This window comes from Camellia sinensis, chromosome 5 (assembly GCF_055761805.1).
Source record: "Camellia sinensis isolate YWXY chromosome 5, ASM5576180v1, whole genome shotgun sequence".
In the NCBI taxonomy this organism is placed as follows: Eukaryota; Viridiplantae; Streptophyta; class Magnoliopsida; order Ericales; family Theaceae; genus Camellia; species Camellia sinensis.
The window spans coordinates 135,870,962-135,883,459 of NC_138965.1; the positions used below are offsets into that span (position 1 = coordinate 135,870,962).

Here is a 12,498-nt window from a genome sequence, read left to right on the forward strand (position 1 = left end):
GAGTAGAATTGTGTTGGGTGTGATCTTAATTCGTCAACTCTTCTTGCTAGCGGGTAATTGTTTATATCTGTAGGAATGGGTTCAAAGGGACAATGCCTTGTATTTGGAGTATGAATTTGAGTAGAGATTTGAAAAGAAAAAGGAAAAGTATGTGTGAAATATAATTATATTTTATCTATATTTTTCTTTTTCTTTTCTAAATTTTTCCTTGAATCCATGTTCCAAAAATAACTTCAAAGAAGTTTCTCGATATTTATATTTAAAAAAAGAAGAAAAGGAAGTGTGATTATACTTGAGCATATGGCAGGTGTGGCTTAGGCCTCGTTTGGGAACAGGCTAATTTAGTAACTTTTTGGCTATTTGGCTAAAAAGGTAGGTAAAAAAAACTTGTATGTTTGGGATGACTTTTTGGCTAATTACGAAAAGATGTGCAAAAAGTAGAGAGAAAAGAGAATCTTTGACTTTTTGGTATGAGTTGTTGGCTTTTTGGCTAATTTAGTAACTTTTTGACTAATTGGCTAAAATAGCCTCTTGCCAAACGAGGCCTTAATACAAGAGAGTGAAAGTTATCATACAAGATGGAAAATGTTAAAATTCACAGTTTTGATGGTTGTTTTCACATGACGGTTGAATGCAGTGAAAATAGGTGTGAAATTATGTGCAGTCAAAATAGTTGTAAAATAGTTGTGAATTTAGTAAATCTCTGATTTTAGTCAGTCAAAATCTGGTGTCCCTCCCCAAGTGTTTTTTGACTGGAATGATGTGGTTAATGTTGTTTCAAACTTTAAAGTCGTGTGATGGGTTTTTTCTGAATAGTGTGTTCTGACTTCTAATTGCATATTTTAGTAAAATTACATTTGATTTTTTTGACATAATTATATTGAACACTTTAAGATTTTAACTTATATTATAATTAATTATCTTTTAATCAGTAATTTATTAATCATATAGATATCTTTACATGATATGCATTAATTTTAATACTTTAAACCTTATTAAAAGGAATATTGATATTATTATATCAAAATTATAAAATTATTTATATTTTTTTCTAAATCTATATATATATATATATATATTTGAGGGGGGTGTGTGCGTGTTAAATTCACTTCTCACTTGTCAAATACATTTTCTTGAGCACGTGAACCTGATTTTCTTGAACACCTTGATAATGTTAGAAAAAGTTTGGAAACCTAGACAACATCATGGAGATTATTTTGGGCGAGTTATTCGGTGGAGATTAATTTGTTTATTGTGAGATCTATATATAAAATAAATCTGAACTACAAGATGATAATTTTAGATAATTTTTTAGTATTCCACCTTGGTTTCGGGCTAATTTCAATAAAGCGATGCTAACGCAGTGTCTCAGAGAACTCGCTCTTCTTCTCAATCTGTTCGATTGAAGCTAGCTATAAAGCGCACTTTTCCTATGCTTTGTTTACTATAGAGGCTCGAAAGACCTCAACAACTTGACCCTATTGTTAAACTTCAAAGGTCGGAGAAAGACTCTTTACAAATGGATAGGAGTACTTTGCAAGTGCACCAATGTCCCAGAGGAAGGAAAATACGAGTTAAGGCAAGGGCATGACATACCTTTATGTAAGAGGAAGATGCATCTGAGTTCATAGTATTGTTAATAATGTTAACCCGTCTTTCTTAGATAGTTGAGAGACAAACATGATCTATTTAGATCATCTCTAATTCTTCACTAATTTTTTCATCTGATTTAATTTTAAATTTGAGTAGAAAATTTAATTTGATATGAGTTACTCCTTCCATTGGGTCCACAGAGATCTGGTTGAAAATAAAATCATTCCTTGCCTTCCATATATTCCAACAGAGCTACGCAACCGGACAGAGCATCAATTTACAAAGCTCAACATCCTTGATGCATTCTTGAATCTCGCTAAACCATTTCTGAAAAGATTGGCTTTGATGAAATTCAATATGAACGCCAAACCACTCCCAAACCAAGCTGCTTTAGTCCATGCACACCCAAACAATAAATGCTTTATAGACTCTGAACATTGTGAACAAATTTGACATTTATCTGTCGAGAGCACCACCGAGAGTAGAGATTTTGTTTGGTTGCCAAGAGTTTATTGCAAACACGCTGAAGGAAATGCCTTAGTTTTGGTGGAATGTTAAGACTCCAAATAAATTTCCAGTCTTGGTCTGATCATTTAAAAGATGAAGAAGGTAGAGCTTGAAGAGGGGTAGCGCCCTGATTCCGAGCACATTGATACCTAGATTTAATAGTGTAGGCTTTCTTAGGATTGAAGTGTTAAACCAATTGATAATCGTTGTCTTCTACAGAAACATGAATTGTGAAGATAGCCTCGCTTTCTGCTTTGGAGACTAAATCCCTTTCAAATGGTCCCAATCTTTCAAGGAGGGGTCAACAACATCGCTAACGCGGGCAATCGAATTACCCACAGCCCTTCTAGATGCAATCTTAAAATCAGGAGCTATCGGTAACCATTTGTCATCTCAGAAATGAATCAAATTGCCATTGTGGACTTGCCACCTCAACCCATCATTTAACACCTTTTGACGCTGAAGAATGCTCGTTCAAGCCCATGAAGGTCGAGCCCCTTTTGAAACATGCATAAAATCTGAATATGGGAAATAATCCCCTTCATAAACTGTGCAAAAATAGATTGAGAGAATTTAACAAGCCTCCACCCTTGTCGCACAAGCAAGGCCTTGTTGAACTATTGAAAGTCTTCGAAACCTAGGCCCTCCTTACTCTTTGAATTGGTTATTTTCCCCCAACATGCCAATGAATGCCGCCTTCATCGGGGTTCCCTTTCCACCAAAAGTTGCGGATATAAGCATTGAGCTTGTCACAGAATTTCTTTGGGAACATGACGCAAGCCATGGCATACGATGGGACAGCTTGTGCAACGGATTTGATGAGAGTTTCCCTTCCCGCATGTGACAACAAGTGTGCCTTCTACCCACTTAGCTTAGATAGCACCTTCTCAGTTAGGAAACTGTATGCCTCTAATTTTGATCGGCCCCAACATGATGACAATCCCAGATATTTGGCTCTAGATTTCACATGTGCTACACCCAACAAATCCTTGAACTGCTTTTGGCAAATCAGATCCTTATTTGCTGAAAATTGAACGTCTGATTTCTGAAAATTCACTGATTGGCCAGAGGCATCCCTATAGAGCTTTAGCAGCCTAAGCACCTCATAGCATTGCCCCTCTTCGGCTTTGAAAAATAACTACTCATCATCGGCAAAGAGAAGGCGAGACAAAATTGGACATGTGCGTTTAATCTTAAGGCCCGACAGACGATTGTCATGGACACTTTTAGAAATCAATCTGGACAACACTTCTATCACCAAGAGAAACAAGTATGGAGATAATGGGTCACCTTGCCGCAGACCCCTTGAAGGTGTAAAGCTTGTTCTCTTTGCCCCGTTAACAACAACTGAGAAGGTCACAGTAGTAGCACATTCCATAACCCATTGTACCTACCGTTGCCCAAAACCCAATTTTGTCAAAATTGCTTGGAGAAAAGGCCATCGAACTTTGTCATATGCCTTGTTGAAGTCTAATTTCAAGGCCAAATCTGAAATCTTGCCTTTCCTAAGTTTCAGAGCATGAAAGGCTTCCTGTGCAACAATAATGTTGTCTTGGATGAGGCGCGCTGGCATGAAGCTGATTAAGTAGGAGACACAATCTCACCAAGTACTTGTTTAAGCTGATTTGCCGACACTTTTGTGATAACCTTCATATGGAAATTGCGCAAATTTATTGGTTTGAACTGGGAAAGAGTGTCAAGAGCATTAACTTTACAACACCAAGTTGGTTTGGTTCATTTCTTTAAGTAGAGAACCACTTTGGAAAAAATCCTTCACCGCTAAGCATATATCGCCACCCATCACATCCCAAAATTTTTGGTAGAAGAAACCAGGAAACCCATCGGGGCGTGGGGCCTTCAAAGCTCCAAGTTGGAAAGCTGCCTCTTTGATTTCTAAATCTGTAACCTCTTAGACAAGTTGAGTGTTCATTATTTCTGAGATAACTTGGTCAACCACTTCCAGTGCTTCGTCAATTCTACTTGGGGCCTCACCATTGTACAACTGACTAAAATAGTTGAAAAGATGATCATCAATGTCCATGTCATTTGAAAGTCACTCCCCCTCCTCATTCTTTAACTTGACCAATTGATTTCTTTGTCGCCGTTTGTGAACTGTCGCATGAAAAAATGCAGAATTTTTATGCCCGAAGTTAAGCCAATTAATTCTTGATCGTTGATGGAGAAACATTTCCTCTCTAAGCAACAAAGTCTTCACTTCCAACTTCACTTGACTCTGAGCCATTGAGTTTTCCTTAGAAGGAAGTTGCGCTTGCAAGATTGAGAGTTGGTGGTGTAACAAGTCTAGTTGAATCTTGTTATTCCCGAACTCCTGCTCACTCCACGACTGAAGATTTTTCTGATAACTCTTCATTTTTTGGACTAACTAGACCACAAGAGGCCCTGCTGGTATGGAACCCCAAGATGATTGAATAATCTGTGCACACCCAGGATTAGTCATCCACATAGACTCAAACTTGAAGACTTTAGGAGTTTTTTTAGGGGGTACACAACAATTTATGATAACTGGGCAGTGATCTGAACACTGTCAGAGGATGCCCTAACCCCTGACAGTTCTAGCTGATCATCGATATAAATCTTGTGGCTGATTAGGGTCAGCCACTGCCCTCAACTGGGTTTGAATATCATCATCAACAACCAGAAAAGTGCTCAATATTTGCGAACAACAATCTTCAATATCAGTAGAAATAAGACTCACTTGAACTGAACAAAACGGAGTTTCCGTCAATTTTGGTTCCTCTGCCTCCACCGCAACCTCAACCTCAAACAACCGATGTTTCTTAGGCCGTCCCACTCTTTGAGGAGGCGTCTTACTTTGTTTATACCTACCCTCCTCGGCACAACAATTGCCCCTCGCAAATTGGATGTCAATCTTCTCATCGTTCACCACTGGAGCTGCTTCTATAAATAACTTGGAGTGATGAAGGCGTTTAGAACGTTCAATGGCCTCCTTAGAAGCTTTCCTTTTAAGGGATAAGTCCATGAAAGACTTTATAAATGCTCAGATCTAGCTGAGTTGGGGGGGGGGGGGGGGGGGGGGGGGGGGAGGGAGAGGGGGGGACGTCCTCCAAACCCACTAACTTTGGGGGGGGGGGGGGGGGGGGGGAGAGAGAGAGAGAGATTTGGGCTTTTAGGGAGAATGAACTATCCATAGGCTCAGGCCTCGTTTGGGAACAGGTTAATTTAGTAATTTTTTAGTTATTTAGCTAAAATATGAGTTAAAAAAAATTAGTATGTTTGGGATGACTTTTTGATTTTTTACAAAAAGATGTGCAAAAAGTAGAGAGAAAATAGAATCTTTGACTTTTTGGTATGGGTTGTTGGCTTTTTGGCTAATTTAATAACTTTTTGACTAAAAAAGAGGGTTCCCAAACGAGGCCTCAGTAACGAAATAGGAGGGCCTAGGTAGGCTCAAGGACTCAAGAGAAACAGATGGTGCTTTAGGAATATAGGACCTTGAGCAAGGCCTAGAAAGCTCTCCACCTTTCTTAGCAAACCCACTAGCTTGATGCCTAGGCCTAGAAGAATTAATTGTCAAGACGCCTGGCCCAGTGGACATTTCTTGTCATGACGCACACCCGACCTTAAAAGTTTAGGTTATAACCGGCCAGCAATCCGTAAATTACCGAAAACCTCAAATGATCAAACAGAATATTTATGCTAATGGGGCCATAAACGGAAGCATATAATAAGGAGAAGTCCATTGAGCTGTGCCAATCATGAGCAAAATCATGGAGAAAACCACGTAACACAATAATACATATGCATGCCCATCAAAAATATAAGAGCCATGGGGAAATTGTACATAGCGTTTACAACCCAAGATCATGAAAGCAAAAATATAATAAGGTCAAAATGTGGTATGAGTCAAGACAAAACTCCATCTATGAGGCACGACTCAATTGGGTCACAAAATGCTCCCGAAGCTGACTCTAGGGGTGTGCTCTATGCTGCTGATCACCTACATGTACATACATAAAATTGGGTAAGCGAAGCTCATTGAGTAATAATATAGTAAAGTAGTGTAAGTAGATGATCATAAGGTTCTCACAATATCCATAATCATATAAATCAAGCGGCCTTAGGCCCAAGCATATAACAACCGACCTCGGGCCCAATCATATTACAAGCGGCCTCGGGCCCAATCATTTAACAAGTGGCTTTGGGCCCAATCATTTATCAAGTGGCCTCGGGCCTAATGATTTAGCAAGCGGCCTCAAGCCCAATCATTTATCAAGCAGTGTCGGGCCCAATCATTTAACAAGCGGCCTCGGGCCCAATTATTTAGTACATGTCATATAATATCAATGAAGTTTCATCATTTCCAATCAAGTCATAATGTTGGCACCAATCACCGTTCATGGTTCAAGATACGCAACAAAGAGCATAAGTGTACTATATTACTACTCACAGTGTGTTTGGTCTTGCGGCGTTGCCTCCGACACATGACCTACACAAAACATGTCACATACGCATTCGATAAATCATTTGTTTCAATTCGTACACTTTACTTTAATTTCTCTCAAATGTTCAATGGTAATCTTCTCTACATATGAATCACGTACAAATCAAGTACCAAATATGTACTTTAAACGACCCTAAATGTTCATGACTTAAATTAATGTTTCCTACAATAATTTCATATGTTTTTCATTGAACATATCATGTTTACTTATTTAAGATTTAAGGAAATAACAAGAAGCGAAAGGAAACTAAATTAAAATAGGAAATGGCATGAAACAGTTAAAAGAAAGTAAATAGCCTTCACTAATTTGAACATATCTTTTTATATACTTATAATTTGGATGTGACACTATCACCTTTAGAAACTAGACTTCGAGGGCTTGAATTTAGACTCAAGAATCGCTTAAAACGGAGTTCGGATGAAGGAGATATGCCTTTTTGAAGTTAGGCTGAAACATTGGTTCTGCACGTGCGGGAGTCTTCACTGCTCGTGCGGCCCAAATCCACTCGAGCGGAAACACCAGCCGCTCAAGCACCTAAGGAGCAGAATGAAAACCTTTTTTTTTCTTCATGTTCCGCTCATGCGGAACCCGTGGCCACTTGTGCGGTCTGGGCAAAATCAGACAGTCCGAAAATGGTTCAAAGATGCAAACTTCCTAAACACATTTCCAAGCCCAAATTCATGTAAAAACAACTCAAAAACATGATATATAAGTACGATACAAGTGTAATTCCACATTAAACATATCAACCTTGCGTCAACAACAAATTCATGGACTCATCTCTTTCCCATATTCATACATTACATAAACAAATTCAAAATACATAATCCATGAGCAATCTTTTAACAAATCTTTTTTTCATGAATTATCTAGGGTTTGTTTCATGGGTCAATCATAAGAGTGAACTTAAATCAAACAAAGATGGAGAGATTAGGGTTCAATTTCATGCCTTTAGCTTAAGCCACCACAAAACTCAAAACCCTACTTCAAAATTCCTAATTTCTTCATGATTTCAAGACAAAGATGAGCTAGAGATAAAGATTGTGAGTAATTTAACATACGTTAACCCAATTCTAAGGTTTGTCCCTTGATTCCCTTCAAATCCCTAGCTTTCTCCTCTTTCTTTCTCTCTATCTCACACTTTGAGGTCTTCTAACAAAATGAAGAACAAAAGGCTAAACATAAACACTTAACTCAAAAATCTTAATTTATTCATTTCGAATCATAATTTTTTAAAATCTCACCAAAGGCTTTAAAAATCATGCCAAACACAAGTATGAAGTCGGTTGTGGCTTATCGCGTCTCTAAGGCTTTCCATTTTCAGTTCAAAGTTCCAATTTCAATAGATATTCGTACATTCAATAGCTATAATCCCAAATTCACATACTTAAACTTGTAAATTCATATCAAACACATAAACACAGGTATAATTAAACATAGAACGGGTTGGGCTATTAAAGTTTTCCATCCTTTAGGAAGTTTGGTCCTCCAAACTTGTTTACCTCAAGTTGAAAACAATTCCGGATATCGTTGTCTTATTTCTTCTTCCAGTTTCCAAGTGGCTTCGCTTCCATGATGTTCTCTCCATTCCACTTTCACCATTAGGATATTCTTGTTCCTTAGTTGTTTGACATGCCAATCAAGGATCTGAATGGGTTTTTCTTCATAAACCATATCATCGTCTAGCACAACTTGATGATAGTCAATAACATGGGAAGGGTCCCGAAGGTAGCCTTGCAGCATTGATACGTGAAACACAATGTGCACTTGCTCCATGCTAAGTGGTAAAGCAATCTGATAGGCGACCGGACCCAATCTTTCCAAAATCTGAAATGGCCCTATGTACCGGGGTGATCGTTTCCCTTTCTTCCCAAACCTTGTGTGCTCTTTCATTGGAGTGACTTTGACAAAAACATGATCCCCAACTTTAAATTCTAAGTCCCTTATTCTTTGATCTGCATAGCTCTTTTGTCGGCTTTGAGTAGTTTCAATCTCTGCTGGATGATTTGAATCTTTTCTGTAGTAACTTGCACAATTTCAGGCCCAATCAATGACCTATCCCCAACCTCAGTCCAACAAATCAGAGTTCGACATCTTCTCCCATACAAAGCTTCATATGGTGCCATCCCAATACTGGAGTGGAAACTGTTGTTGTAGGCAAATTCCGCCAAAGGTAAATGAGTTTCCCAACTTTCACGAAAATCCAAAACACATATCTGGAGCATGTCCTCCAATGTCTGTATAGTTCTTTCAGATTGTCCATCGATTTGTGGATGGAATGCGGTACTGAACCTTAACTCTATCTCTAATGCTTTTTGTAAGCTTTGCCAAAATCTTGACACAAACATAGAATCTCTATCCGACACAATGGAAACCAGAACACCATGTAATCGAATAATCTCCGCAATGTATATTGTAACAAGTCTATCAGCATTATAAACAGTCTCCACAGGCAGAAAATGAGCAGACTTAGTCAATCTATCCACCACAACCCGTATAGAATCCATACCTCGGGGTGTTCGGGGTAAGCCCACAATAAAATCCATAGTTATATGCTCCTATTTCCATTCCGGAATAGGAAGAGATTAAAGTAACCCCATCGGTCTTTGATGCTCCGCTTTTACTTGTTAACATTGAAGGTACCTTGAAATGAACTCCACAATTTCTCTCTTCATATTGGGCCACCAAAAAGCTTGATTAAGATCTTGGTACATTTTGGTATTTCTAGGATGCATAGCAAATCTAGACTTGCGAGCTTCTTTCAAGACTCTACCTTTAATTTTGGGGACATTAGGAATACACAATCTTCCCTTGAATTTCAACACTTGAGCTCCCAAGGAAAATCTTGGTCTCGGCTTCGTTTCTATCTCATCATGTACTTTCTTGAGAAATTCAATCTCTAACTATCTTCGTTTAATTTCTTCAATAATAGCCGGTTGCGTGGCCATTGCAGCTAACATTCCATCCCGTTCGTGTAGCACAATTTCCACCTCCATTCTTTCCAAGTCAAGTAATATTTCATTCTGCTCTGTAAGCAACCATGCTAAGTTTCCCGTTGACTTTCTACTAAGAGCGTCCGTCTGTTGTGTTGGCTTTGTCGGGATGATAATGAATCTACAAGTCATAATCCTTGATGAGTTCTAACCACCGTGTCTGCTACATATTAAGCTCCTTTTGAGTAAAGAAATACTTGAGGCTCTTGTGGTCGGTGTAGATTTCACATGTTGCTCCATAAAGATAATGCTGCCAAATCTTAACATGAAAAACACTTGAGATTGATTCTTCAAACACTTAGGGGCAAGAAGTTATATGCTAAATTGAAGAAATGTGAATTTTGGTTGAATGAAGTTGTGTTTTTGGGGCATGTAATCAACAAGGATGGTGTGTCCGTTAACCCGCAAAAGATAGAAGCTATTATGAATTGGCCCGCTCCTACCAATGTTGCAGAAATATGCAGTTTTATGGGTTTAGCAAGGTACTACTGAAGATTTGTTAAAGACTTCTCCAAGATTGCGGTGCCGCTCACCCAGTTGACTCAGAAAGGTGTTCCATTTGAGTGGACAGAACAAAGGGAGTCCGCCTTCCAAGAATTAAAGACACGACTCACAACTACACCGGTCATTGCCTTACCGTCAGGTACAGAAGGGTTTATGATTTGTAGTGATTCTTCTCATAAGGGTCTGGGGGTGTGCTTATGCAGAATGGAAGAGCAATTGCATATACATCTCGATAATTGAAGCCACGTGAAAAGAATTACCCTACGCGTGATTTGGAATTGGTTAGTGTGGTGTTTCCATTCTACCATACTCTTCGAATAAATAAGAATGTCATCAATGAATACCATTACAAACTCTTCCAAGTACAGTTTGAAAACTCGAGTCATTAAATCCATAAAAGCTGTTGGTGCATTTGTAAACCCAAATGGCATGACTAAAATTCATAATGGCCATACCTGGTTCAGAAGGCGATATTCTCAACATCCTCTGCTTTGACTTTCAACTGATGGTACTCGGATCTCAAGTCAATCTTTGAAATTACTTGTGCCCCTGTGATTGGTCAAACAACCCATCAATCCATGGTAAAGGGTACTTATTCTTCATCGTTACATTATTAAGTATGCGGTAATCAATGCACAACCAGAGGGTCCCATCATTTTTCTTCACAAACAAAACGGGTGCGCCCCATGGCGATGTACTCGGTTGGATGAATCCTTTGTCAAGAAATTCTTACAACTGTATTTTCAATTCCTTCATTTCTACTGGAGACATTTGGCACGGAGCCTTAGAAATCAGTTGAGTACCTGACACAATATCAATGACAAATTCAATCTCACGGTCTATCAAGTTCCTTGAAAATTCTTTAGGAAACACATCTAGAAACTCACTAACAATTTGAATATTTTCAACACCCACCTCAGTTGTCTCTGCATGCAAAATGCTACACAAATAACCCCTACAACCTTTCTGAAGTAGTTTACAAGCTTTCATAGCAGATATCAAATATGGCGGAGGGACTACCTCGTGTCCCACAAAAGTGAACTCATCCTGACTCGGTGGGCGGAAAACAACTTGCTTAGACACATAGTTACTCGTTGCATGATATTTAGCTAACCAGTCCATTCCCAAAATTATGTCAAAGTGTACCATATCAAGAGGCATCAAATTAGCACATAATGGAATATCTCCAAGTAAAAGTTCACATGCAGGATATATAGAAGCACATGACATATAGTCTCCAAATTAGAGAGGCACACACAACACATAATTCAAGGGTTCCATAGATTTATTCAATTTAAGAGCAAAGGTTTTCGAAACAAAAGAATGAGTGAAATCCGAATCAAGTAGCATATGAGCAAGTTGGCCATTGATGGAGAGCGTACCTGAAACCATTGCATCAGAATTTTGGACATCATCTAGAACAAGGGCAAAGACTCTCCCATGCCTAACATTATCTCTAGAAGTTGTAGGCCTTGCCGGGGCCTTTGTTGCAGGAGTGGAACCGGTTAAACTAGTAGTTGGCCTAGTCCTTTTTTGTTGCCCAAACATAAGACAATCTCTTATCATATGGCCCGTCTTCTCACACTTAAAGCAAGCTCCTGATGCTTGATGGCAAACCCCTCAATGCTTCTTCCCATACTCTGGGCAAGTTGGTGGTGAATCACGGTTAGACCCTGCAGTGTTGGAAGTTCCCAAATTTTGCTTCTTATTTTGCAAGGACGCCGACCCTTTGTGCATATTGGAACCCTGCCTTTTGCCTTTCCAATCCGAGTACCGGTTGTGGCTGGCTTGGTTACCTTTCACTATGATGGCCTTATTTAATACATCAACATATTTCTGTACCTGCAATACATTAATCTTTTCAAGAATGGAGTCTCGGAGACCTACCTCAAATTTTCCTACTTTCTTGTAGTCCGTATCGACCATGTATGGTGTGGAACGGGCTAGTTCAGTAAATTGCGCCTCATACTCCACTACAGCTTTGTTTTCTTGCTTCAAGTTTTCAAGCTCCAACACCTTCCTGTCCCGGATACTCTGTGGGAAGTGCTTCTCATAGAAGATCTCCAAGAATTGAGCCCCATTCATCCCTTTGATGTTCTCTTCGAATAAGCATCCACCAGCGGTGCGCCTCATCTTCTAATGTAAAGGTAGCTAGCAAGACTTTTTATGTCTACGTGTATGGAAATACTTCAAATAATTTTTTAATACCAAGCACCCACACCTTCGCTTTTAGTAGATCAATCCTTCCTTTGAACGATGGCAGTTTCATCTTCTTAAATTCCTTTGTGAAAGCAATGGTTCGGTCATCAGCTTGATGGTCTTGTACTACAAGTGGGGGCACCGGCATTGGTGGCAGTAGTGGTTGTTATTGCTGTCGTTGTTGTCTAAAAGCCTCATCCATTTCCATCATCATTGCA

General features: G+C 39.1%; 1 protein-coding gene across 1 annotated transcript; it reads right to left on the reverse strand.

Moving 5' to 3' along the window:
- Positions 1 to 10,541: 10,541 nt before the first annotated feature.
- On the reverse strand, positions 10,542 to 11,311 carry LOC145791701 (uncharacterized). Its single transcript, XM_082872119.1, has 2 exons — positions 10,885 to 11,311; positions 10,542 to 10,630 (listed from the first exon to the last, which is right to left on the reverse strand). Exons 1-2 carry the CDS (start codon positions 11,309 to 11,311, stop codon positions 10,542 to 10,544), a joined length of 516 nt encoding a protein of 171 aa, XP_082728245.1.
- Positions 11,312 to 12,498: the final 1,187 nt, after the last annotated feature.